The sequence below is a fragment of the Aethina tumida genome, chromosome 1 (assembly GCF_024364675.1).
Source record: "Aethina tumida isolate Nest 87 chromosome 1, icAetTumi1.1, whole genome shotgun sequence".
Taxonomy (NCBI): domain Eukaryota; kingdom Metazoa; phylum Arthropoda; class Insecta; order Coleoptera; family Nitidulidae; genus Aethina; species Aethina tumida.
The window spans coordinates 13,865,492-13,890,275 of record NC_065435.1 but is presented as its reverse complement, the minus strand read 5'-3'; the positions used below and the strand labels follow the sequence as shown (position 1 = coordinate 13,890,275).

General features: G+C 31.5%; 1 protein-coding gene across 1 annotated transcript in view; it reads left to right on the top strand.

The window, feature by feature from the left end:
• LOC109609532 (lachesin-like) overlaps window positions 1–21,867 on the top strand; it is a gene marked incomplete at its 5' end in the record, with an annotated part of 106,603 nt that extends 84,736 nt beyond the window's left edge. Inside the window, 5 exons of the mRNA XM_049961825.1 lie at window positions 1,513–1,641; window positions 10,072–10,191; window positions 18,334–18,504; window positions 18,559–18,799; window positions 20,192–21,867. Of these exons, the coding sequence (XP_049817782.1) occupies window positions 1,513–1,641; window positions 10,072–10,191; window positions 18,334–18,504; window positions 18,559–18,799; window positions 20,192–20,258 (728 nt within the window). The remainder of the gene's footprint in view (window positions 1–1,512; window positions 1,642–10,071; window positions 10,192–18,333; window positions 18,505–18,558; window positions 18,800–20,191) is intronic.
• Window positions 21,868–24,784: the final 2,917 nt, after the last annotated feature.

The window sequence follows — 24,784 nt, the reverse complement described above, 5'->3', positions numbered from 1 at the left end:
TAGAAAATGAGCTTTCAATTCTTTATTCAGAGGAATACTCATAACAGTCAAAATAAACTAATTTAGGGCATTCTGTATATAGTTCTTAATATTTTTTATATAATTTATTATACTTTAGACTATATATATTTTTCGAAAGCCATATTTTAAAGGCATTTAAATATTTCATGAAATTATAAAAAATAAACTTTCAGTTCTTTAATTAGAGAAATACTCATAACAATCAAAATATCCTAATTTTGAATTCTGTATATATTTTTTAATATTTTTATATAATTTATTATACCATGAATTGTATATTTTTGGAAAATTTGATTTTTTCCGACATTTTAAAGATATGTATATATTTCAGAAAATTTTAAAAAATGAGCTTTCAATTCTTTAATGAAAGAAATACTCAAAATAAGCTAATTTGGGAATATTTTTTATAATTTAATATATCACAAACATGTTTAAATATTGATTTCCCTGAAAGGCCTGAAAATTATGAAATTTTAATTAGAAATTTTATTATTCTATTAATTGATTACGTTAAGAATAAAAAATTTATAATTATAACATACAAAAAGTAATAAATATGAATTCTGATTTATGAATATATTAATGAATTAAATTTTATTATATTTACTTTGGAGTTTATTATTTGTGTATGTATTTATACCTATGTAAACACACACGCTACTAGTGATTAAAAGCTTTGAAATATGAAATTTTTGTGGAGAACACAAAATGTCACAGAATATTTCGCAAATTGAGCTTGTCAGTATTATAGAGGTATTCAATTGAACGTGCGTGTTTAATCAAATTGCGTTCAAAAGAATGTTGATAAAAAATATAGTAAATACAAATAGCCGAGGCATTTTCAATGCGCCGTACAAATATAAAAATCGAGGTAGAAAAGGTAACAATGTGACGTTTTATAGGAAAAAACAAGACTTAATTTCCGCAACGGAGCACATTGTGAGCACGATCGTGTGCCAAAAAAAAACGTGACAAATAGTGAATGTATATTTAAATCTAGATGACCACAAAATAGCTGTGAAAAGAAATCATACATTCTACCCTTACAATCACCTAGGAGTTCCATAAAGGGATTTTCCAGCGATAGGGAACCATTGATCTTACCAAAGCAATATACTTAGGGTAGCACAATAATAGGCATTGTAAGATTCAAAAAGGACGCCTCTCAATTCTCCAGCGTACTGTTGTCATAGGCCCTAACACGTACACATCTTAATATGAACAAATGTGGCCGAATATATTTTTTAAATAAATATCGATGCCAGACACACTTTATTACTCCCGGGCCATCTTATTATTATTGTTACATATGTACGTAACGTGCCTTTGCAACCAATAATAACGTTATTGGTCGCATACTTATGTGTTCTGTAGGAAATTCAACCATGAAAAATTGTTTTCTTTTAATATATACGCCAACAAAAGGAACGTTAACAAACCGTATGCAAAACGCAATTTCATGTGGAAATCATTTTTCTCTGGTTATTTCAGCGATCTCCTATCTTGGCGAGGTCTTGGTGATATCGAAAATTTCCAGATCGGATATGGGGGCGTACATGTGCATAGCGTCTAACGGCATACCGCCAACAGTCAGCAAGAGAATTATGGTCAGTGTGCACTGTAAGTATACAAATTTTTCAATTTCAATTTTTACGAAATATTTTTACTCGACGTTTCATAGTTTCCGCGATGTATAAACATGTATCGATTTTATTCTTCGAGGCATTTTATTATTTCAAGTAAAAGTGTGGGTTTTACATGAAAATTGAATAAACTCACAGTTCAATCAATTTGAGAATTTGAAGATAAATTGTTAATGGATTCATTAATTACAAATTAATAATAACTTAACTATTTTTTTATTTAACTTTGAAAGTCTTAAGTGCTGTTATTCACATAATTATCATTATCATTATTATTATCATAATTATTACAATTTTTATTTTATCATTATTCTCATCATTATCAAAATAAGTATCACTGTTAACATTATTATTATTGTCATTATTATCTTTATAATTATTAATATTCATAATATTATTATCATTATCTTTAGAGAATTTAAGTGTTCTTAAAGTTCTCTGAAGGTTGCTTATAATATTTTAGAATTTTGATAATAAAAAAAAAATATTTTATTTTTATTATCATTATAATCATAATTATCATTGTTAACATAATAATGAGAACAATGATTATTATCATTATCATTTTTCTCATTATTTAATTATTTTTTCAAAACTTTATGTCCCGTTAAATATTTTCTCAAAATTATATATTTAAAAATTTTGATAATCACAAATATATATAATAATAATATAATATTATAATTATCAGTATTGTCATTTTTAACATTAGTCTCATTATCATTATTTTTAAAAATTTTGATAAAAAAAAAGAATTTTTTTGAAATCTTTATTAATATTAATCCTCTTTATTATCATTATTATCATTATCTTTGTTAGGTTATATATATTTGAAAATTTTGACAATCAAAAAAAGTATTTTTATTATCTTTATGAATATTATTAAAATTATCATTATTATCTTTATTTTTATTATTCTCAATATTTGTTCTCTGAAAATTATTTCTTTAAAATTTTTGATAATAATAAAAAATATTGAACGTTTCCTACCCCGAAGGGAGGGAAACGGTTATTTCAGGTCTTGCCAAAGGCTTGACCTATCGGAGATTACCTACCGCATCTTTCATGCATATTTACCCAAAGTTACCAAATTCAGGCCTCAGTCCTGGCCGAAGGAGGGGATTTTCCCCACCACTTGGCCTTCATGGTGCCGGGTAGCACGCACCGCTTAGGTCCGTGAGTCGTTAGTACATGTTCCGATTTAAGCCGGCAAGGGCTTGCTCAGGTCAAGCCTTTGGCAAGACCTGAAATAACCGTTTCCCTCCCTTCGGGGTAGGAAACGTTCAATATTTCAGTTCTGTGCCTTTGGCTTGACCTATCGGAGAGATGTTTAGTTTCTGCCGGCACCTCTCGCGTACTGTGACCCTGAAAAGAATTACCCCTATCGACCTTAACTACTTGCAAATAAACCAGGAAGACCCTTTTTTTTTTTTTTTATTAAACATAACGTCATACATGTAAGTAATGAAATTCTAAAAGAAAGAAGCTTAGAATATTAGGCGGGGATCAACATTCTCGAGAAATCACTTATTCTATTTGTCAACCAAGACTAGTCTAATTGACTGGTTCAAACACATTCAATACTGCTTGATTTTGAGATTTAGATTTAGGTTTCTGCACCTCCTTACAATAGTACTTAAAGAAGTTTTTAGCACCTTGCCAATTGCCTCGCTTCAAGATTCCATCCAGCTCCATTCCCTGTTCAAACCTGTACGAAGCCACTGCCGAACGGATAGACCCTGGACTCGTGCCAATGCCCAGGCCTTTGAAAATCGTCTTTAACCAGCCGGCGATCATTGCTTTCGATGCCTCGGCGACTTTCCCTCTCGTCGTAATAAATAGCCTAATTAAGCCTGGCACCGCCTTGCGCCTCTCTGCTGACACTTCTATTAATCGCTTCACCCAGAAGACCAAATCAAACTCTTGTTGCTTAGATTTTGACAGCTTCCATCCAGACTGTCGATGCCGTATATTGTCAGTCTTAGACCCAAAGATCGGCCAAAAGGTAATAGACTCTCGCTGTGACACATAACTGTCCGCATCTATGGCTAGAAGAGTGAGATCGTGAATGCGCCTCCCCGAAGCTAACAGTAATAAAATCGCTGTGTGTCTGGAGACCTGGAAAAGGCTATCCCGGTCAGGGGGATGACTCTTCAACCACTCAATTAGCACTTCGACGTTCCAGATACTTGATTCAATAGGTGTCTTAGCTGCTTCTCGATTACCTATTGCTTTAATCATTGATCTGACTAACGGGTGAGCACTCAACCGATTTTCACTACCTGGGTTGGCTAATGAGCTAACCACCGATTTCTTTGTTAAAATAGTCCGGTAACTCAGCTTCCTTTCATTTGCTAAATATCCTAAGTATGAAGCAAACTGCTGACCCGACGGCTGGCTAGGCGGTACCCGGTTCTTAGCGCACCACTTCATCCATTGGCTCCAGGCGGAACCATATGTCTTCCACGTTGAACTCCTCCACGCCGATGACACGAGGTCTAAGTTGGAGCTACTCAAGCCGGACACTAAATCGGCCCACCCCGTATCCGCCAAACCTCCAAACACAGGTCTTTCACGTTCTGGGGGGGCATTCCGGTCGCTAGATCCACCAACGAGTGCTCCAGGTTCCGTAGTTCGAATGGAGCTGCCAGACTCCTGCTCTTCAGTTCGCTCCGCCAAAAGGTTCTCTCCCATCGAGGAGCCACGACCAGAAATACTCCTTTCGCTGAGTTCAAGCGGTGTAGAACCTCCGGAATCAATGGAGGTGGAGGAAACACCCAGGCTAGGTCCACTACCCAAGCCCTGCTGAAGGCATTGATGAATGCTGCTTCGCTGTCGCTCGCCTCCAGCGTGACATATGCTTCGACTACCCTCGACCGGCTTGTTGCAAACAGATCTATCTGCGGTGTTCCCCACTTCTCGAAGACCAGTTGCGTCGCATTGCTCTTCAGGTGCCAGTCCGTGAGAGGCATTCCTCGTGATAATCTGTCTGCCCAGCAGTTGTATATTCCTGGCAGGTAATAGGGAACCAGGTGAATTCGCTTTCGGTGACACAGAATCAGGATCTCCTTGACTACCTCTTGCAGAACTTTGGACCGGGTGCCTCCCTGCTTCCTGATATAAGCCACTACAGTTTTGTTGTCGGATTGCAACATCACTGACCTGCCCTGGAGCCCCCTCTCGAATTCCCTGAGAGCTATCAACACGGTGTAAAGCTCCTTGTGATTTATATGCCATTGGCTCTGCTTCTGCGACCACTGACCCGCTCTCGTCTCGCCATTCAGATGGAATCCCCAACCCTTCTCGGACGCGTCTGTTGTCAGAAATATTGTCGGGTGATTCTGGAATAAAGGACTCGTCAGGTGGAGATTCTGTTTCCACCAAATACAGTCGTTCACGGCAGGCGTCGGAATTGCCCTCTTCTCTTTCGGTTTGAACTCTGAGAGCTGCAGGACCGCTCTCTGCAAATTCCTCGAGAAGAGACGACCCAGTGGATTCACTATTGCTGCGAAGTTGAGCTGGCCCAGTAGCGACGTTCCTCTTAGCCAGTTCCATCTGTTCCCCGCTAAGATCCAGTCGATGACGCCCAGAATACGGACCTTCTTGTCCTCCGGCAAGATTTTCAAGTCCCTTTCTGTGTCCCAGATGATTCCCAAGAACTCCAGATTTCTTGACGGAGTGGTCACTGATTTCTTCGGATTCACTATCCATCCCAAATATCGAAGGCAATTTATTATTCGCTCCACGTGATCCCGCAGGATCTGAGGGTCCTGGTGCACAATGAGAAAATCGTCCAAATATACTAAAACTCTTACTCCCCACTGACGAAAAAAATTTGCCAACCAGTTGCTGATTCTTGTGAATGCTAGAGGAGCCGTAGCTAGGCCAAACGGAAGGCATGTCATATTGTAGACTTGACCTTTGTACGCTAGACATAGGTATCTCCAGTGACGCATGGCAATCGGCACGTGGAAATAAGCCTGAGAAATGTCCAGCCTCACCATATAGTCGTATCTTCTGAGGAACCGAGGAACCCCCCGTTGATTGACCAGGCGAAACTTGTGTGGCTTGAGATACTGATTCAACTGCTTTAAATTGAAGATCTGTCTTACTGACCCCTCCGACTTTGGGACTAGAAACATGGGCGAAATGAACCCTTTTGACCACTTTGCCTTTTTTAACACTCCCTCTTTCAATAACTTCTCTATCTCCCGAGACATTTGCCGGGACTCTCTGGTCCCTAATCTTCTTATATTTTCCTTTAAAAACGGCACTGTAATTGGTTTCTTTACGAAGGGGATCTTGTAGCCTTGCAACATTTCCAAGATGTAATTCGGAGCCCCTAATTGCCGCCACTGGTTGATAAAGCTTTTCAACTGACCCCCGCGAAACGGATAGTCACAACCTCTTGAACCTGACGCGGTCTCTTCTGCTCGAGCTGGAACTTGAAGGCGGTTTTCTGGAATTTCTGGTGTTGGTGCTAGTGCCTGGTCTTCGAAATGAAGACGAATTAGATGATCTGTCTGAACCTCTCCTTTGGTCTCGAGGCTGGATCGAGCTATTTGAGACACGACTTGGTTGGGGCCTGGGATTGCGAAAACCTCCCCCTCTAGCCGCTTTTGGGGGAAAGTTCCGAGACTTTTGGTATGAGTAAAAGACTTTTTGAAAGCCACCTCGTTGATCAAAAAACTTTGACAAGGCTTCCTCATCGAACAGGTGAGACTCAGAAGGAGGAATTTCAGCTAGCTTCACCGCAAGATGACTATCCTTGGGCTTAAATGACTTCCTCCTCAACTCAATAAGGCCATCAGGGGCATCGTTTTCATCCTGTTCCTCCTCCGAAGAGTCTTCCTCCGGTCCTAGCAAGACTGCCGCTTGCCTACGGGAAATAAACTGCTCTCTCAACGGCTTCAAGGCATGCAGAAATAGCTCTGCCTGACTTGCCGAACCCTTGATCCTGTTCACCACTGCCGGAGGGCTCATAATCAGGGCCCTACAGAAGGCCCAGTTCAGCATATCGATCTTAAAGTCCCGATACTGCTTTTCCGGCAAATCCTGAATTGACGGATTAAAGGCGCGTGCAATTGCTACCGTAGGTAGGGCAAATCTTAGCTTGTTGAACACCTGGGGATCTATCTTGTCCCCAAAAACCTCTTCCTTGGAGAAATTAACCACCTTCCAGTCTCTCCAGCCAACTGGTAGCCACTCTTCCGCTACCAGCTTCAATCTATCCAGGATCCTGTCCTGTTCCTCAGTTTCAGCTGCTTCCTCTACCAAGTCCTCCATCGTCACGAAGGCCGATTTTCGAACATCCATCTGTAAATTTAGAAAGAAAGACTGAAGTCAGTGAGGGTTCTGGTCAGCCGCGTGAGAGAGAATGTCTACAAGCAGGAGTTTGTGTCATCGAACAGTGAGCTGTGCTACACATAGAATCGCTCCGTTTTGTATGCTTTACCAGGATTGAACGCCGGTATCAGCAAAACCCCGAGCCGAGGGCTGCGGAGACACTCCTCGAGCCGTTGAGGCTGCTTAGCGGAGGTTATGCGTTTCGCAGGCCGTGAGAGCAACTGCTACGGTTGTGTTTTCCAGGATTGAACGCCGGTATCAGCAAAAACCCCGAGCCGAGGGCTGCGGAGACACTCCTCGAGCCGTAGGCTGCTTAGCGGAGGTTAAACCGAAGACTGTGTCTCAACCTGAGCCTCCAGGGAGACGTCTCGGCTCCTCGAGCCGCAACGTCTGCGGCTGCGGCTCACTTGAGCCTTCCAGGGAGACGTCTCGGCTCCTCGAGCCGCAACGTCTGCGGCTGCGGCTCACTTGAGCCTTCTAGGGAGACGTCTCGGCTCCTCGAGCCGCAACGTCTGCGGCTGCGGCTCACTTGAGCCTTCCAGGGAGACGTCTCGGCTCCTCGAGCCGCGACGTCTGCGGCTGCGGCTCATTTGAGCCGTCCGGGGAGACGTCTCGGCTCCTCGAGCCGCAACGTCTGCGGCTGCGGCTCATTTGAGCCGTCCGGGGAGACGTCTCGGCTCCTCGAGCCGCAACGTCTGCGGCTGCGGCTCACTTGAGCCTTCCAGGGAGACGTCTCGGCTCCTCGAGCCGATACGTCCGTGTACCTAAACAGATTTAATACATAGCATGATATCTTACCTTTACCTCTGGTCTACAAGCACGGGTAATTCTTTTCACTTATAAATGATTAATTATTTTATTAATTAATCTCTATTAAATAAGATTCACCAATCTTCGAACGTTACAACAACGTTTGGGTACATACACACTACTCGATAAACAATAGCGTACTAACGACTCACGGACCTAAGCGGTGCGTGCTACCCGGCACCATGAAGGCCAAGTGGTGGGGAAAATCCCCTCCTTCGGCCAGGACTGAGGCCTGAATTTGGTAACTTTGGGTAAATATGCATGAAAGATGCGGTAGGTAATCTCCGATAGGTCAAGCCAAAGGCACAGAACTGAAATATTATTTATTATAATTAACATCATTATTATCATTTTTATCACTAATATCATTATTATCATTATCGTTAAAAAAATTTGATAAAAGAGAATTTTTATTGATATCTTTATTAATATTATTATCATTATTATCATTATTATCATTATTATCATTATTATCATTATTATCATCATCATTATCATTATTATCATTATTATCATTATTATCATTATTATCATTATTATCATTATTATCATTATTATCATTATTATCATTATTATCATTATTATCATTATTATCATTATTATCATTATTATCATTATTATCATTATTATCATTATTATCATTATTATCATTATTATCATTATTATCATTATTATCATTATTATCATTATTATCATTATTATCATTATTATCATTATTATTATTATCATTATTATCATTATTATCATTATTATCATTATTATCATTATTATCATTATTATCATTATTATCATTATTATTATTATCATTATCATTATTATCATTATTATCATTATTATCATTATTATCATTATTATCATTATTATCATTATTATCATTATTATTATTATCATTATCATTATTATCATTATTATCATTATTATCATTATTATCATTATTATCATTATTATCATTATTATCATTATTATCATTATTATCATTATTATCATTATTATCATTATTATCATTATTATCATTATTATCATTATTATCATTATTATCATTATTATCATTATTATCATTATTATCATTATTATCATTATTATCATTATTATCATTATTATCATTATTATCATTATTATCATTATTATCATTATTATCATTATTATCATTATTATCATTATTATCATTATTATCATTATTATCATTATTATCATTATTATCATTATTATCATTATTATCATTATTATCATTATTATCATTATTATCATTATTATCATTATTATCATTATTATCATTATCATTATTATCATTATTATCTTTGTCATTATTATCATTACTATCAGTATCATCATTATTATTATTGTTATCAATATTTTTCTCATTATTATTATATACTATATATTACTGTCAATTATCTCTGAATCATAACTTCGATGATTTTTAATTACTTTCAATATTCAAACAACATTTAAATATGTGCTTCTTTTTACTGAAAAAAGAAGAAATTAATAATCTTTTTAGATTAGTTTAGTTAAAATTTAAAAAAAAAATCCTAAAGAAATTTTAATCAAAATCAAAATTTGGAAGAAAGTCTTCCATAGAGAAGAAATACTGAAAATTTAGAAAAGTCTCTTACTACAGTTTATACAATAATAATTTTATTAAATTCTTGTTCAAAGACTATTTTATGCTTTACAGTTTTGTTGTAGCGTAGCAAAAATTAATCTCTTAATCCCAATATCATTTGTTTCAAATTTGGCCTCTAAATTAACTCCGTGATGCGTTGAATAACACACATCAGGATCAGTCTTTGCCACACTACACCTTTTGTTCCGCATAACTGTATCAATTGACATTATATCTAACGTATTATGGTGTCCAGCATAACGCTCGAAATTTCCAAGCTGTCCAGTCATCCAGAAAATATGAACTAATTCAATAGTTAACCGGTGGAAATGTTGATATGCAAGAACTAATGTTGTGTGAATTCTGAGACCCTTATAAGTATATTGGATAACTGACAAAATTTTGAAAAATAACTTTTATTTTATTACAAATTATTAATAAAAAAATTGTTCATATAAGTAAAAATATTTATTTATAAATTATTTTATGGTACAACTACTTCTTTGCTAATTTAAAGAAACCCTGAATAGCCTAGCTGCTTTATAGCTTCTTAGCACTTCAGCAAAGAGGAAGTTGTGCCTCGTGTACAGAGTAATTAGAGGTATTAGAGAAGAGTCGTTCCCTCCATAATTTTATTTGTTCCAGTCTATCCCGTCATATCAGTGCCAAATCAGTTAGTGGGGGCCCCCTTGAGCACCGATGTGACACTAGAATGTCGTGTGGAGGCATACCCAAAATCCATCAACTATTGGGTTAAGGAGGGAGGTATGTCTTAATTTCATTCTCTTATTAGTAAACTTCTCCAAAGACAAAACTAAGTTAATTATTTAAATATATGCCACTTATAACTTATAATGCATGATATTCTCTCCATCAGTTGCTTATTAAGCCCAATTCTGGCTAAAATGTTTCGACCCATTTAAATTCAAACTTGTTGAATCGATTTCACGCCGGAAAATTTAACCAGGCCGTTTATATTTCGAATTATGGATGATAATTTGAATTTACATTACAAAATTTCTTCTAAACACACACAAGTTTTGATTCACTATTTATTGAGGGCCTAAAAATAATGTTTTCTTTTCATTATTGAATACTTGTTCAAGTTTCACACCGACCAAATATTTTCAACTATTATTAATATATGTTGTTTTTTAATTAAAAATAGTAACATCAAATTGAAGAAAAATATTTAATTATAATATTTTATTGTAAGTCTGTGATTTTTGCTAGTACAGAGTGCTTAAATTAACTTTTTTTTAATTGTCATGTAAATTAGTTTAGATTTATCACAGCAATCAAAAAGTTACATTTAATTTAAAAACTTTTGCATAACATTCTCCTAATTACATTGCAAATAAAATCCTACAAATGCAGTCGAATTTTAATAGGCACTAAACAAGGTGTAATATTATATGATAGTAGTAACTCATCAGAAATATTAACGGTCTCACCACATCAAATTAATGTAATTAAAAATCAAATCAATTCCATCCTGTCATAAATAAATTTATTTCAAGAAATTCTAATTTAATTTTATCAATTTTTGCTGACTAGACGCTTTAATTTTAATTGGTTGAAATAAAATCATTACATTTGATTTGGTTAAAATGTGTATCCGTTGGTTTTATAAATATTCCGTTGAACTGACCAAATTTGAATATGAACCATTGTAATAACATGTAATTTACCAGTAAATTAACCAGATGCGGTCAAAACAGACTAATTAACTTTTATATAATATATATTATTGTTTCATAATTATTTGCTCAATTTCCATCGAACGTTCGTTAATGTAAAACAGATCAAGATCTGAAACTTGGCTCCATGTAAATTTTTAAAGTAAAAAGCAGATTAAGTAGGTTCTCAATACAAATGTGTGACAGATATATACGGCCAAATTTAGATACACCCTTTTAAGGTTAAAACACTATACACGTGAGACAGACTTCTTGTTGAATTTTGTATAAGGACTACTTCAAGGAATAATAGTGAATCTTACCTACGATTCACGATTCAATAAATTTTCCATTCACATTCATATCACGATTTTGAAATGTCCCCAATAACATAAAATTAAAACAACTCGAGGAAACGGTTACAAATATTTAATAGACCATTTTAAGATTAATGCAATGCGTTAGGAAGTCATCGCAACAAAAATTTTAGTAATTGATTTCCAGATAGGATAACTTGACAGGGTTTATAAATTTCCTTTCCGGAGATCATTTATCACGAGCTAAATACCCCAAGTTAAAACTGCATTTTTAATAGTCTGTTTTATTTGCTTTGCATGCCCTAAGTTAAGCGAACTTTAAAATTCTATGTTCACAATAGTATTTAATTCTCATTATGTAAATTTTAAGCTCTACTGGAACGTAGAATTTACAATTCAATACAGTTTATAGTTGCTCTATAAATATGTTATGAATTAAGTAGATTGTCAACAACTGAAACTGACTTTTTAATTAACTGTCACTGATGGACAAAATAATTAAGACACGAAATATTTGAAAATTTCACAACACGATTAATTTATTGACTTTGAAAAGCCTTTAGCAAAACAGTGTAAATGTAAGTGAATGGAAATATTGAGAGAGTGTTCCTGATGTAAAACGTGTATTATTCAAATTACTACAATTCATTGTTAATCCTTATACAATAACGATTATGAAGGGTTTAACTATTGTTTAATTAACGGTCTGTGTTAATTCAAATATGACAATTAGCTGTACTAAAATATATTGTGACTAACTTTTTCCATTTATTTCAGTTACATTTTTCATTCTTCTTAATATCTTTGTTTGTTTTTATGTAATTTTTGACGTGACTTTTTGACTTCAGCTTTCAGCGGCTATATATATATGGATATAAATAAATATAGACATTTTTCAATGGATAATTAAATTTTATGATTTTGTTAATTTATTTGTTTTTTAAGTTAAGTTTAGTTGTTTTTCTATTTGAATTCATTTACATTTCTGGTCAATTTTTATTTATTAAAATTCATTTCATAGAATAAATTTAATTTATTTTTAACATTACCTACCAACAATATATAAAAAACCTTTTGTTAAAAGTATTATTTTAAGGTAAAATACGAATTATTAAATGTTTCTAAAATATTTATTTTTTAATTAACGTAATGATTGTAGATGTTTTTTGTTTAAATTAATTTACATTACTGTTCAATTCAGAGTAATTATTATTTATTAATATTAATTACACAGAATAAATTAAACTCATTTTCAACATTTCGTGCCAATATTGTAAAATTGATTTTACTAAATAAAAAACTTTTAACAAAATTAATATTTAAAGGTAAATCATAAAGTATTAAAATAATGCCAGTAGAGATTTAACAGGTCATACGCTCTTTTATTTTTCTATATATAATTTCTTACCAACATCCATTTTATATTATATATACACTACATAAAAAACTTTTTCTAAAAGTACTATTTCGGGATAAACACAAAATATTGAAATGGTTTTACCACCATGACTAATATTTTCCATTTATTTTAGTTAGATTTTTTATTCTTCTTATTATCTTTGTTTGTTTTTATGTAATTTTTGACATGACTTTTTGACTTCAGCTTTTAGCAGATATAAAAGAATGTGTGGATATAAATAAATATAGACATTTTTTAATGGATAAATTTAATTAAACTTTATGATTTTGTTAATTTATTTATTTTTTAATTAATGTAATGGTTGTAGTTGTTTTCCTATTTGAATTAATTTACATTTCTGGCATTTATTTCTGGTCAATTTTTATTTATTGAAATTAATTTCATAGAATAAATTTAATTTATTTTTAACATACGTACCAACAACATATAAAAAACCTTTTGTTAAAAGTATTATTTTAAGGTAAAATACGAATTATTAAATGTTTCTAAAATATTTATTCTTATTTAAAGTAATGATTGTAGGTGTTTATTGTTTAAATTAATTTACATTACTGTTCAATTCAATTTCAATTATTATTTATTAATATTAATTACACAGAATAAATTAAACTAATTTTCAACATTTCGTCCCAATATATTACATTATAATTGATTTTACTATATAAAAACTTCTAACTGCTAAAATTAATATTTAAAGGTAAATCATAAAGTATTAAAATAATTTTTACTGCCAGTAGAGATTTAACAGGTCATACGCTCTTTTATTTTTCTATATATAAATTAAATTACACTACAAATTGTTTAATGTATTTATTTTTAACATATTTGTTCTTTAAATAATCTAAAATTACAGAACTCTTTTTAATTTAAATTAATTTTCATGCCAATATATTATTTTTCTATTGATTTTACTACATAAAAAACTTGTTTAAAATATATTTTAAGATAAAATACAAAATATTAAAATGGTTTTGCTACCATTAAAAATTCAGGAGGTCATAGACTCATTTCTTTATGTATAAATTAAATTACACATCATGGTTTTGTTAAAGTATTCTGTGATTCAGGAGGTCATAGGCTCTTTTCTTTTTCTATGTATAAATTAAATTACATTTCATGATTTTCTTAATATAATATTTTTTTAATTATCTGTTATTAGTATTAATTAAATACAATGAGTTTAATTCATTTTCAATATTTCTTACCAAAATCAATTTTTATATTATATATACACTACATAAAAATTTTTTTCTAAAAGTACTATTTTAGGATAAACACAAAATATTGAAATGGTTTTGCCACCATGACTAACATTTTCCACTTATTTCAGTTAGATTTTTTATTCTTCTTATTATATTTGTTTGTTTTTATGTAATTTTTGGCATGACTTTTTGACTATATAAGGGAATGTGTGAATATAAATAAATATAGACATTTTTCAATGGATAAATTTAAGTAAACTTTATTTTATTAATTTATTTGTTTTTCAGTCTTTTTAATTTAAATTAATTTTCATGCCAATATATTATTTTTATATTGATTTTACTACATAAAAAACTTTTGTTTAAAGTATATTTTAAGATAAAATGCAAAATATTAAAATGGTTTTGCCACTATTAAATTAAATTCACTTCATTAATGTATTCTTTTTTTTATTTATTTCAGGACAATTATTTTTTATTAGCATTAATTACATACAGTGAATCTAATTCATTTTCAATATATTGTACCAAAATCAATTTTTATATTGATTACACTACATAAAAAACTTTTGTTAAAAATATATTTTACGATAAAATACAAAATATTAAATTGATTTTGCCACCATTAGAGATTCAGAAGACTATAGGATCTTTCCTTTTTCTATGTAAAAGATAAATTACACTTCATGGTATTGTTAATATATTTTTTTAATTACATGTGTTTTAAATTACGTAACAATTGTAGATATTTTTTTTAATTTATATTAATTTACATTTTTATTTATTTAAAGACAATTCATTTTTAATATTTCATACCAAAATCAATTTTTATATTACACTACATAAAAAACTTTTGCTAAAAGTACTATTTTATAATAAAACATTAAATTTTAAATTGATTTTGCCACCATTAGAGATTCAGGAGACCATAAGTTCTTTTCTGTTCTATATAAAAATTAAATTTTTATTTTATTTATTATTTTATGATAAAACACAAAATTTTAAATTGATTTTGCCACCATTAGAGATCCAAGAGACCATAACTTCTTTTCTGTTTCTATATAAAAATTAAATTACACTTCATGGTTTTGTTAATATACTTTTTTAATTACTTGTTTTTTTAAATTATGTAACAATTGAGGATGTTTTTTTTACTTTAATAATTATTAAAAATTAAATTACACTTCATGGTTTTGTTAATATACTTTTTTAATTACTTGTTTTTTAAATTATATAACAATTGTAGATGTTTTTTTTACCATAAGTTCTTTTCTGTTTCTATATAAAAATTAAATTTTTATTTTATTTATTATTTTATGATAAAACATAAAATTTTAAATTGATTTTGCCACCATTAGAGATTCAGGAGACCATAACTTCTTTTCTGTTTCTATATAAAAATTAAATTACACTTCATGGTTTTTCTAATTACTTGTTTTTTAAATTATGTAACAATTGAGGATATTATATTTCATACCAATATCATTTTTTATATTAATTTATTTCACTACATAAAAAACTTTTGTTATTATTTAGTATTATTTTACGATAATACACAAAATATTGAAACGATTTTGCCACCATTAGAGATTTAGGAGACCATAGGCTCTTTCCTTTTTCTATGTAAAAAATAAATTATACGTCATGGTTTTGTTAATATATTTTTTTAATTACTTGTTTATTAAATTATATAACAATTTTAGATGTTTTTTTTTTTAATTTAAATTAATTTATAGTTTTATCTATTTCAGGACAATTATTAATTATTGGTATTAATTACATACAATGAATTTAATTCATTTTCAATATTTCATACCAATATCGTTTTTTAAATTATATATACACTACATAAAAAAGTTAAAAGTATATTTAACGATAAAACATTTTAAAACGAGAGATTCAGATTTCTTTCTCTATGTAAAAATTAAAAATTATGTAACAATTGCAGATGTATTTTTAATTCAAATTAATTTGCATTTCTTTTTATTTCAAGACAAATATTATTTATTAATATTAAATGCATAGAATAAATTTATCTAATTTTCAATAAATGATTATACCATATAAAAAACTTTTTTAAAAGTGTTATTTTACGTTAAAATGCAAAATATTAAAATGATTTTGCAACCATTAGTGATTTAAGAGATCATAGGCTCAGACAAAAAGCTTAAATACTTAAAAGTATTCCGGCTTCCATTTTAAGTTGTCACCTGTCGAAAATTTCAAAATTTTTATATTGAAAATCTTGGGAAGTAATGGCACAATTATAGAACAAAGATTGAATTGGGTCAACCACTCGGGTTTAGCATATTGGGGAGTACAGAAGCGTCGTTCTGAATTTCCTGCTTAATTCTATTATGTTATCCCGTTAATTCTTAATGTGTCACGTCTCATCTCATGGTTTTTGATATGAAGGATTTTAGTCATTTTAACCCATCAGGCCAATCACTAAAAGTAATTGATCTTTCGCTACATTTTCTTGACAGGCTTTATAAATTTCTTTTTGTAATCATTTATCAACTTGCCGGCTGATTCATTCCCTTTAATATTTATGATAATTTAAATAAATTTATTTAAAGTCCTCCCTTTGTTATGTGAATAATCTTTCGTAAATTTAAATATGTACGCACAGTGTTGTGCGTTTATCACATTATAATTTGGTACTTGAATGTGACGTTAGGAGGATAATAATAAGGGACGTAAATTTTATAAATCCTATTGAAGGGAAATAATTTGCTGTGACTTTTGCCGAAATTCACTATTGTTGTATTGCTCGTAAAGGTTTATATCATTGACACGGGTTTATATCATTGACGCGTAAAACAGAATAGGAAGCAAGTCAGGAGGAAATATATAACGACTGTAAAGTTAAGTTTTCCATTTGCAGTTATACGTGGGACAATGTGGTATTTTTAAATGCACACGAATAGTTTATACGATTCCCTGATGATTTTAATAAAACATATTGTTTCGAAGATTTATATAAAAAGTTTACGCGTAACCATCAAATAATACGCCAATACTACGACCACAAACTTTATACATTTCGCATTCTATCGTAAAGTTTACAAAGTATTGTAACATATCTTGTTAAAGATATAGTCAAATGTTAGTTTATGTTGTATTTTATTTTAACATTTCCTTATTTCAACTCTACTTTTCGTATACAGATACTGTTTCGGCGGCGACGGATTTACCAAAGAAAATTGGGAATTACGTTAATGTTGCATCTTTGAATAAAAGGATGAGGTGTCACAAAACCTATTTTATTATGACCCATTTAGTAGTTGTAATAAAATACTATGTAATCATTACTTTATAATTCATTTTATTCCTACTCAGTGACCTAGAAACCAAAACACATAAATTCTGTGGTCCAATTTTAACAAAATTTAATATGAAGACAAAAAATTATTAGTGAACTTTTGTTATTGGCTCAAAAGAGTGGAAATTGCTAATCGAATCAATTGGAATCGAAGCACTGTCTGGAATTGCTAGATAAGGTTGTGAACGACGTCCTAAAGATTCAGGAAGACATCGAGCTGATTTATAGTAGAAGATAGACTTCCTGGGAATTGTCTACCGTAAAAAAAACATTGGTTGTGCTTCTTCTTACATTGTCCCTTGGTGATCAAAGACTAGAGTGATGTAGAGAACGATAGCTTTAGAAAGTAGAAGAAAATATCTTCATTGGGTTCTGATTTTGTTTGACTTATATCACAAGATATCAAGGAAAAAGCTGGGATCACTGATTGGTCACCTATATTTTTTATTAGAGGCAATTTGACCTCCCATTAATACATCGAAAAAATTGTGGAAGCTCATTAGCTGGTTCATCCCTGAAGCCCTCAAAATTCAGTTCTCTAACAGTATAATGCCCAACCTCAAATTGTAAGGGTTGGTTTGAAGTGTTTCCAACATTTCTATGTAATGTGGCCAGCATTATCTCTGGGTTTATCTCCAATTGAACACGTGTGAACATTATATACCTCAGTTCTTCCTCCACCAAATGTGGCGAATCTTTCAACTAAAGAAGGTATAGAATAGACTACCTCATTGGATCATAGTCAAGGCATTATTAATTTAAGAAAATGATGCAATATATCTCTATTACCTAAAATTGACCACCGAGTCTATGTGATCTATTGTTTGTCACTGCGTATTCTCTTCCATTTCAAGAAATATTAATTATCTTCAGATGTAAGAGGAGAAGCAAAACTTCTTTGACAAACATATCATGAACACTCATCTCCATTTTCAACTAAATAATCCTTTGTACCCAATCTTAGGTGAAATGGTAATATCCAGCCAGAAGTACGAAGTGAAGGAGATCAGCAAATCGGCGTTCGAGGTAAAAATGACGTTAACAATACGAAATCTACAACGAGACGATTCCGGTTCCTACAGGTGCATCGCCAAGAACTCCTTGGGCGAGGTCGAGAGCAGCATCCGAGTTTACGGTAAGTACCGAACTCACCACCCCCATCCGACCGGTTCTAAACGTTTTGACTTAGAAATACCGGGCCCGACCAGAGGTTACGCAATCGCGATCGACGAAGAGGACTACAACGAACAGCAGGGTTCCGCCGAACGGGACGACGACATGTCGAACAGTGTTTTGGAAAGAGGACGGGGCTCCCACACGACCACACGTACGAGCGACAGGGATAATTCGGTCGCGGTCGACGCCGGAGTGACGCGTTATTCGTTTTCGGCCCTAAAATTGTTGACCGTTCCCATTATATTGTTCAGGATATGACATCTTATGGTTTTTTAAAGATTTAAGGACAATAACATTCCTCGGTTCTTGTATCTTCTACGTTCGTGGTAGTTTTGTTTTGTTGAAATTTCCTTGTTATGGTCTGTGTGGTCAATAATTAAGTCTAACTACATATTTCTAGTTTTTATTGTTGGTTTTTTAGGATAAAAAATTTCTCGATTTCAGCAGGAGCAGCAACATTCTATGTTGTGTCTATGTATGTATTTAAAGGTCTAACTGTTATACATATAAGGAATGTATGCTAAGTACCTAGCTTTAACAAAAAACGGGGTAAATTTTATTTTATTTTCTACCAAATCTGCTTTCAGGTCGAAACACTTAACTTAATCTTTTGAATTTTCCTCTAAAAAATAAGATTTTTCCAGTTTTTCAGTAAGGGTATCATTATTAGAGCTAATATTGAGAAATAATGAGTGCGAGTATAGTGGTTGCCGCAGTAATTCAGACATTTATTGTCAATCTAATGAGTTGTTAAGATGCTCTATAATCGTTCAGCTGAGATGCCTACAGTTTCAGTAATTTCATACATTTCTACCCTTCGGTAATTTATCACGATTTCGTAGATTTTTTTTTAAGAAGTAACCCTGTTTGGACGACCATCTTCATCAAAACGGTTGATACGCTAATCTAATCTAATCTAACCTAACATAACCTACTCTAACCTACTCTAATCTAACCTAATCTGACCTAACATAACCTCACCTAACCTAACCTAACCACATTTACATTCTTATTGTTGAGAAATATAGAATCTCTTTTAATCTGACTGATTTGTCTTCTTTTTCTAAAACATCTACCAATATTCATTTTTTTCCACTGTTCAAAATATAAAAATTATGCAGAAATTTGTCAGTTTTGTTTAGGAAAAATGACAGTGGCCATATTTGGCCTACAAAATCAGCTTTCTGATTGAAACACTTAATTCAATCTTTAGCATTTTCCTCAAAAAATAAGATTTTTCCAACCTTCCAGCAAGGACCTCATTATTAGAGCTAATATTAAGAAATAATGAGTGCTAAATCAGGCGAGTATCGTGAATGCCGCAGTAGTTCAGACATTTTTTGAAGTTGACATACTTATGTGTTTATTGTCAATCAAATAAGTTGTTAAGGTGCTGTATAACCGTTCAACTGAGATGCCTACAGTTTCAGTAATTTCATGCATTTCTACCCTCGTTTAACATGATTTCCTAGATTTTTTTTTTTTTTTCAAGTAACATTTGGACAACTAGGATTATCTTCATTAAAAAGGGTGATAAGCTAACCTAACCTAACCAAACGTAACCTAATATAATCTAACATAACCTCACCTAACCCAACATTTTTTGAAGTTGACATGCTTATATGTTTATGAAATGAGTTGTTAAGATGCTCTGCAACTGAAATGCCTACAGTTTCAGCAATTACTCTTCTGTCGGTTATTAGGATTTCGTAGATTTTTTTTAAGAAGTAACCCCATTTGATCGACTAGGACTATCTTCATTAAAAAGGTTGATATGCTAACCTAACCTAACCTAACTTAAAATAACCTAACCTATCATAACCACACCTAACCTAACCACATTTACATTCTTATGGTTGACGAATATAGAATCTATTTTAATCTGATGATTTGTTATCTTTTTCTAAAACATATATGAATATTAATTTTTTTCCACTTTTCAAAATATAAAAATTATGCAGAAATTTAATAGTTTTAAAGGTTATGTTTAGAAAAAATAACAGTGGTCAAATTTGGCCTAAGCTAGTTACTTATCATACAATCCTCGTAGTAAAACATTCAATTATTTTAGCCTTAGGTATTTTGTATATTTCTAAAACTTCACCAAAAAATTACCAGTACAAATATAAATTATTAATTATTAGTTCAAATCGTCCAATCTCATATATTAAACTTTATGCATCAAAATTATCAAATATGTATAATATTATAGAAAAAATATATTGGTATAAACATATCTAATTAACTCACAGCGATTCCCGTGATATATTTAAACCCATTGATGATAACAAGCTGACTTGTCCAGTTTGCTCTGCTTTATTCGCTAGAATTTTATACTGAGTGCTTAAGGGTAACGCGAACAGGGAGGGAACTAAAGAACTTTCACGCCAGACAAATAGGACTGCTATCCAGAATTTTTTGCCAACGAAATGCATTTGTGAGACTGGATACAATCCTCCAACGTGCATGACCGTTGGCTACACTGTATAAATTTAATAAAACTAAATTTCTTGTTGTATCGTTGGCAATATTAAATTAATGGGGCTATTTTACTGTTTAATATTAGTACTAAGTTCATTTGTTATTGAAAAAATGTTGTATGTTACATTTATTGTAGTTTTAATAGGAAATATATTTTTTAGAGTAATATAAAGTTGGTAATTATACCGAATTAATTTGCCATTCCTATTGTTTCTATAAATTCATGTGTATATAAAATTATGAAAATATATAAATGTTTATGGTTGTTGCAAAATGAGTGTCTCTACCTATAGTAAAATTGTAGAGTTAAACAAAAATAATTTGAATTGCAAATATACTTTTAGTGCACGTTTATAAATTTATATACGTTTTTGCATAATCAATTTTCAAATACAATTCAATCAATTAGTCCTCTAGCAAAATTGTATTTTATGTACAGTTAAATATAAACATAAATCAGAATTATTTTCTCCATAATGCAATGATTCACGTCAAACGACTTTACGGACCAAAGACATGCTTTTAGTGACACCATTTTGTAATGGCACCTTTTTCGTATGTGTTAAATTTATTTATTGACCACTAGAGAAAGATCTTCTATATGTATGGGGTTTTTTAAGTGTATAAAATGAAAGACCATACGGTATGTTGCCTTATAAGATATGTCAAATAAATATTCTAGCGTAAGATTTTAGGCATTTTAGAAAGAAAAGAATTATAAGTGTTAAATAGTTCCTCAAAAGATTTTATTCGGTTAGTTTTGGTTATAACTTCATGTTTTTGTTCATCTATAATCTAATATTCGCTGACTATACTATTTCACCATTGTATGTTCTGTATATGGAAAAATATGATATAAATAAACGGTGTAAAATACCCAACCAGACTTTTATTTGTTTGTTGTGAGGAGACGAAATCAGGTAAGGCCACAATATATTTTTTAAAGGTCTCATTTTGTAATTAGTATATTTAAATTCCGGTTTAATTATAAATCAAGTTGGTTGATTTATACGACTTAAATTCTTAGTTAAATTATTCTTGTTCGTAGGTCCAGCATATCTATCCAAAGTGCTTACTACAGCCATTTAAACAAATGGCTACTAATTCACAATAGCTTCTAATGTATAACATTGTTGAACTACGGAAATAATCTACAACAACTTAAGTCACAACAAAAAGTCGAATTGTTAAATTTTAAAACATCTAATCCGGTTTGCTCATGGTGTACATAGTTTTAAAACGTAGGTAAAGTTATTAATTACAAAGTTCCACGAATTATGTATTTCCCAATCCAGTACATAAATTAGTATAATGCATTCCCTTATACAAAACCACAGTGTCAAACTAAGTTTGTCCTGAGTTAATTTATATAAATATGGAACGTTGCACATAACGGATTTGACGTGCACTGCTTACCCGTCCGTCTTGCCTATTTGCAAATTAAAATAAGCCTTTAAAATTCATTTGCACTTTTTTTTTGTGGCGCAAAATTCTTTAATCAAGCGACACCGAATCGCCTCGCGCAGTCTAACTTACAAATGAGAAATATTTGTACGCATTCTAAAATATTTCATAAGTTTGACGTGTACTAAATTTATTTTGAACTTTAATAAAACTTCGCAGCCACGAATAAAGCCGACAAAATTACAATTTCTTTGCTAAAAGACAAAACAGGACAATTTGGTTATTTATATACAGATTTAAAAGAAAAAATAAAAGATGCCGTTGAGACATAAATAAATATGGCTTTTTATACGTTATTATTTCGGGGTGTGGATTTTAAATATTTCCCTAAATTGCGTGCGTTATAAAACTTTACAGAACAATAATTCAGTATCAAATAAAAAAAAAAAAACGCTCCCGTGTCTTATGCAGAAGAACCTCATTAATTTTCTCTTCTTTATCTCTCCGTTTTAAATATATGAATTTCGTATATCAAAAAGCTTGAGCCTTGGGGGCTAAAATCGAATGCCTTAATAAAATCTAATGAATCCGTATTCGTACATATTTTTTAATCAATTAATTAAGAGTAAATTAAACTGTTCAATTAAATTAAAAAAATATATGACGATACGTAAATATGACAGACATTTTTTGGACCATTATCAATCGTTATTGGATTTAAAATCCAAAATAACCATCAAATTCCATCAATCAAATCTAGTTTTAAAGATTTATCGTTTTTTTTATTAATTATGTTCTTTTCCAGTTAATATTTTTACTGTTTTGAATTGCCAGTAAAAAAAACCTATTTAGTTTAGTATTTCTTTAGTACTACTTTCTAGAATGGAGTTTCTTAGGACAATCTGGCTGTCGGCAGCTAACCATCACTTTGCTATCCCAGGCTATTTTCATGAGAGAAAAATGGCAGCAAATCTTTAACTCATCTACTATAAAATGTAACATTGGTACTTGAATAAATCAGATTATTTTTGTTCAATCTGGATTCAAGTAATTCATCTCCTTTAAGATGCGCAGGTCTCATGAGATTGTTCAGTTCTGTTTCAACCCATTATATTGGTTTCTTGGTACTCTCCAAGATTTATTTACTTAAAAATGATAAAGAAGAACAAAGTAAGTAGAAGTAATTGGAAGAAGGAATAAGTAGGAAGTGACAAGAAAGAAAGAATGAGTAAGAAAAGAAAAGAAAAAAAACAAAAAAGAAGCATCCTAAAACTTTCAAATTCGTGGTTTTATATTAGAAAAGAAAATAGTTTGTACAAACATAATTTCAAATAACCATCATTTTCCATCTATCACATCTAGTTTTAGAGATTTATCGTTTTTTTATTAATTATGTTCTTTTCCAGTTATTATTTTTACTGTTTTTAACGGCCAGTAAAAAAACTTACTTAATCCAGTATTTTAAAAATTTTCTTTTGTACTACTTTCTAGAATGGAGTCTCTTTGGACAATCTGGCTGAAGACTACGTCGGCAGCTAACCATCACTTAGCTATCCCAGGCTATTTTCATGAGAGAAAAATGGCAGCAAATCTTTATTTAACTCATCTATTGTTCAATCTGGATTCAAGTAGTTCAGCTGCTTTAAGATGCTCATGTCTCATGAGATTGTTGACTTCTGTTTCAGTCTTTTTTTCAAAAATAGTACCCATTATATTGGTTTCTTGGTACTCTCCAAGATTTATTTACTTAAAAATGATAGAGGAAAAGAAAGTAAGTAGAAGTAATATGAAGAATGCATAACTAGGAAGTGAGAAAAAAGAAAGAATGAGTAAGAAAGGAAAAGGAAGACGTAAAAATACGTTTGTACCTGAATAAAATAGATTATTTTTGTTCAATCTGGATAGTAATTCAGTTTCTTTAAGATGCTCAGGCCTCATGAGATTGTTCAGTTCTGCTTCAAAGTCTTTTTTTCAAAAATAGTACACATTACATTGGTTTCTTGGTACTCTCCAAGATTCATTCACTTAAAAATGATAGAGGAGAAGAAAGTAAGTAGATGTAATAGGAAGAAGGAGCAAGTAGGAAGTGAGAAGAAAGAAAGAATGAGGAAGAAACGAAAAGGAAGGCGTAAGAATACGTGAATAAAATAGATTATTTTCGTTCAATCTGGATTCGAGTAATTCAGTTCCTTTAAGATGCTCAGATCTCATGAGATTGTTCAGTTCTGCTTCAAAGTCTTTTTCAAAAATAGTACCCATTATATTGGTATCTTGGTACTCTCTAAGTCACTGGTACACCAAAATTTACAGACTGTAAGTATATCTGGCTGATTGGGTTTTACTTTTATATCTCT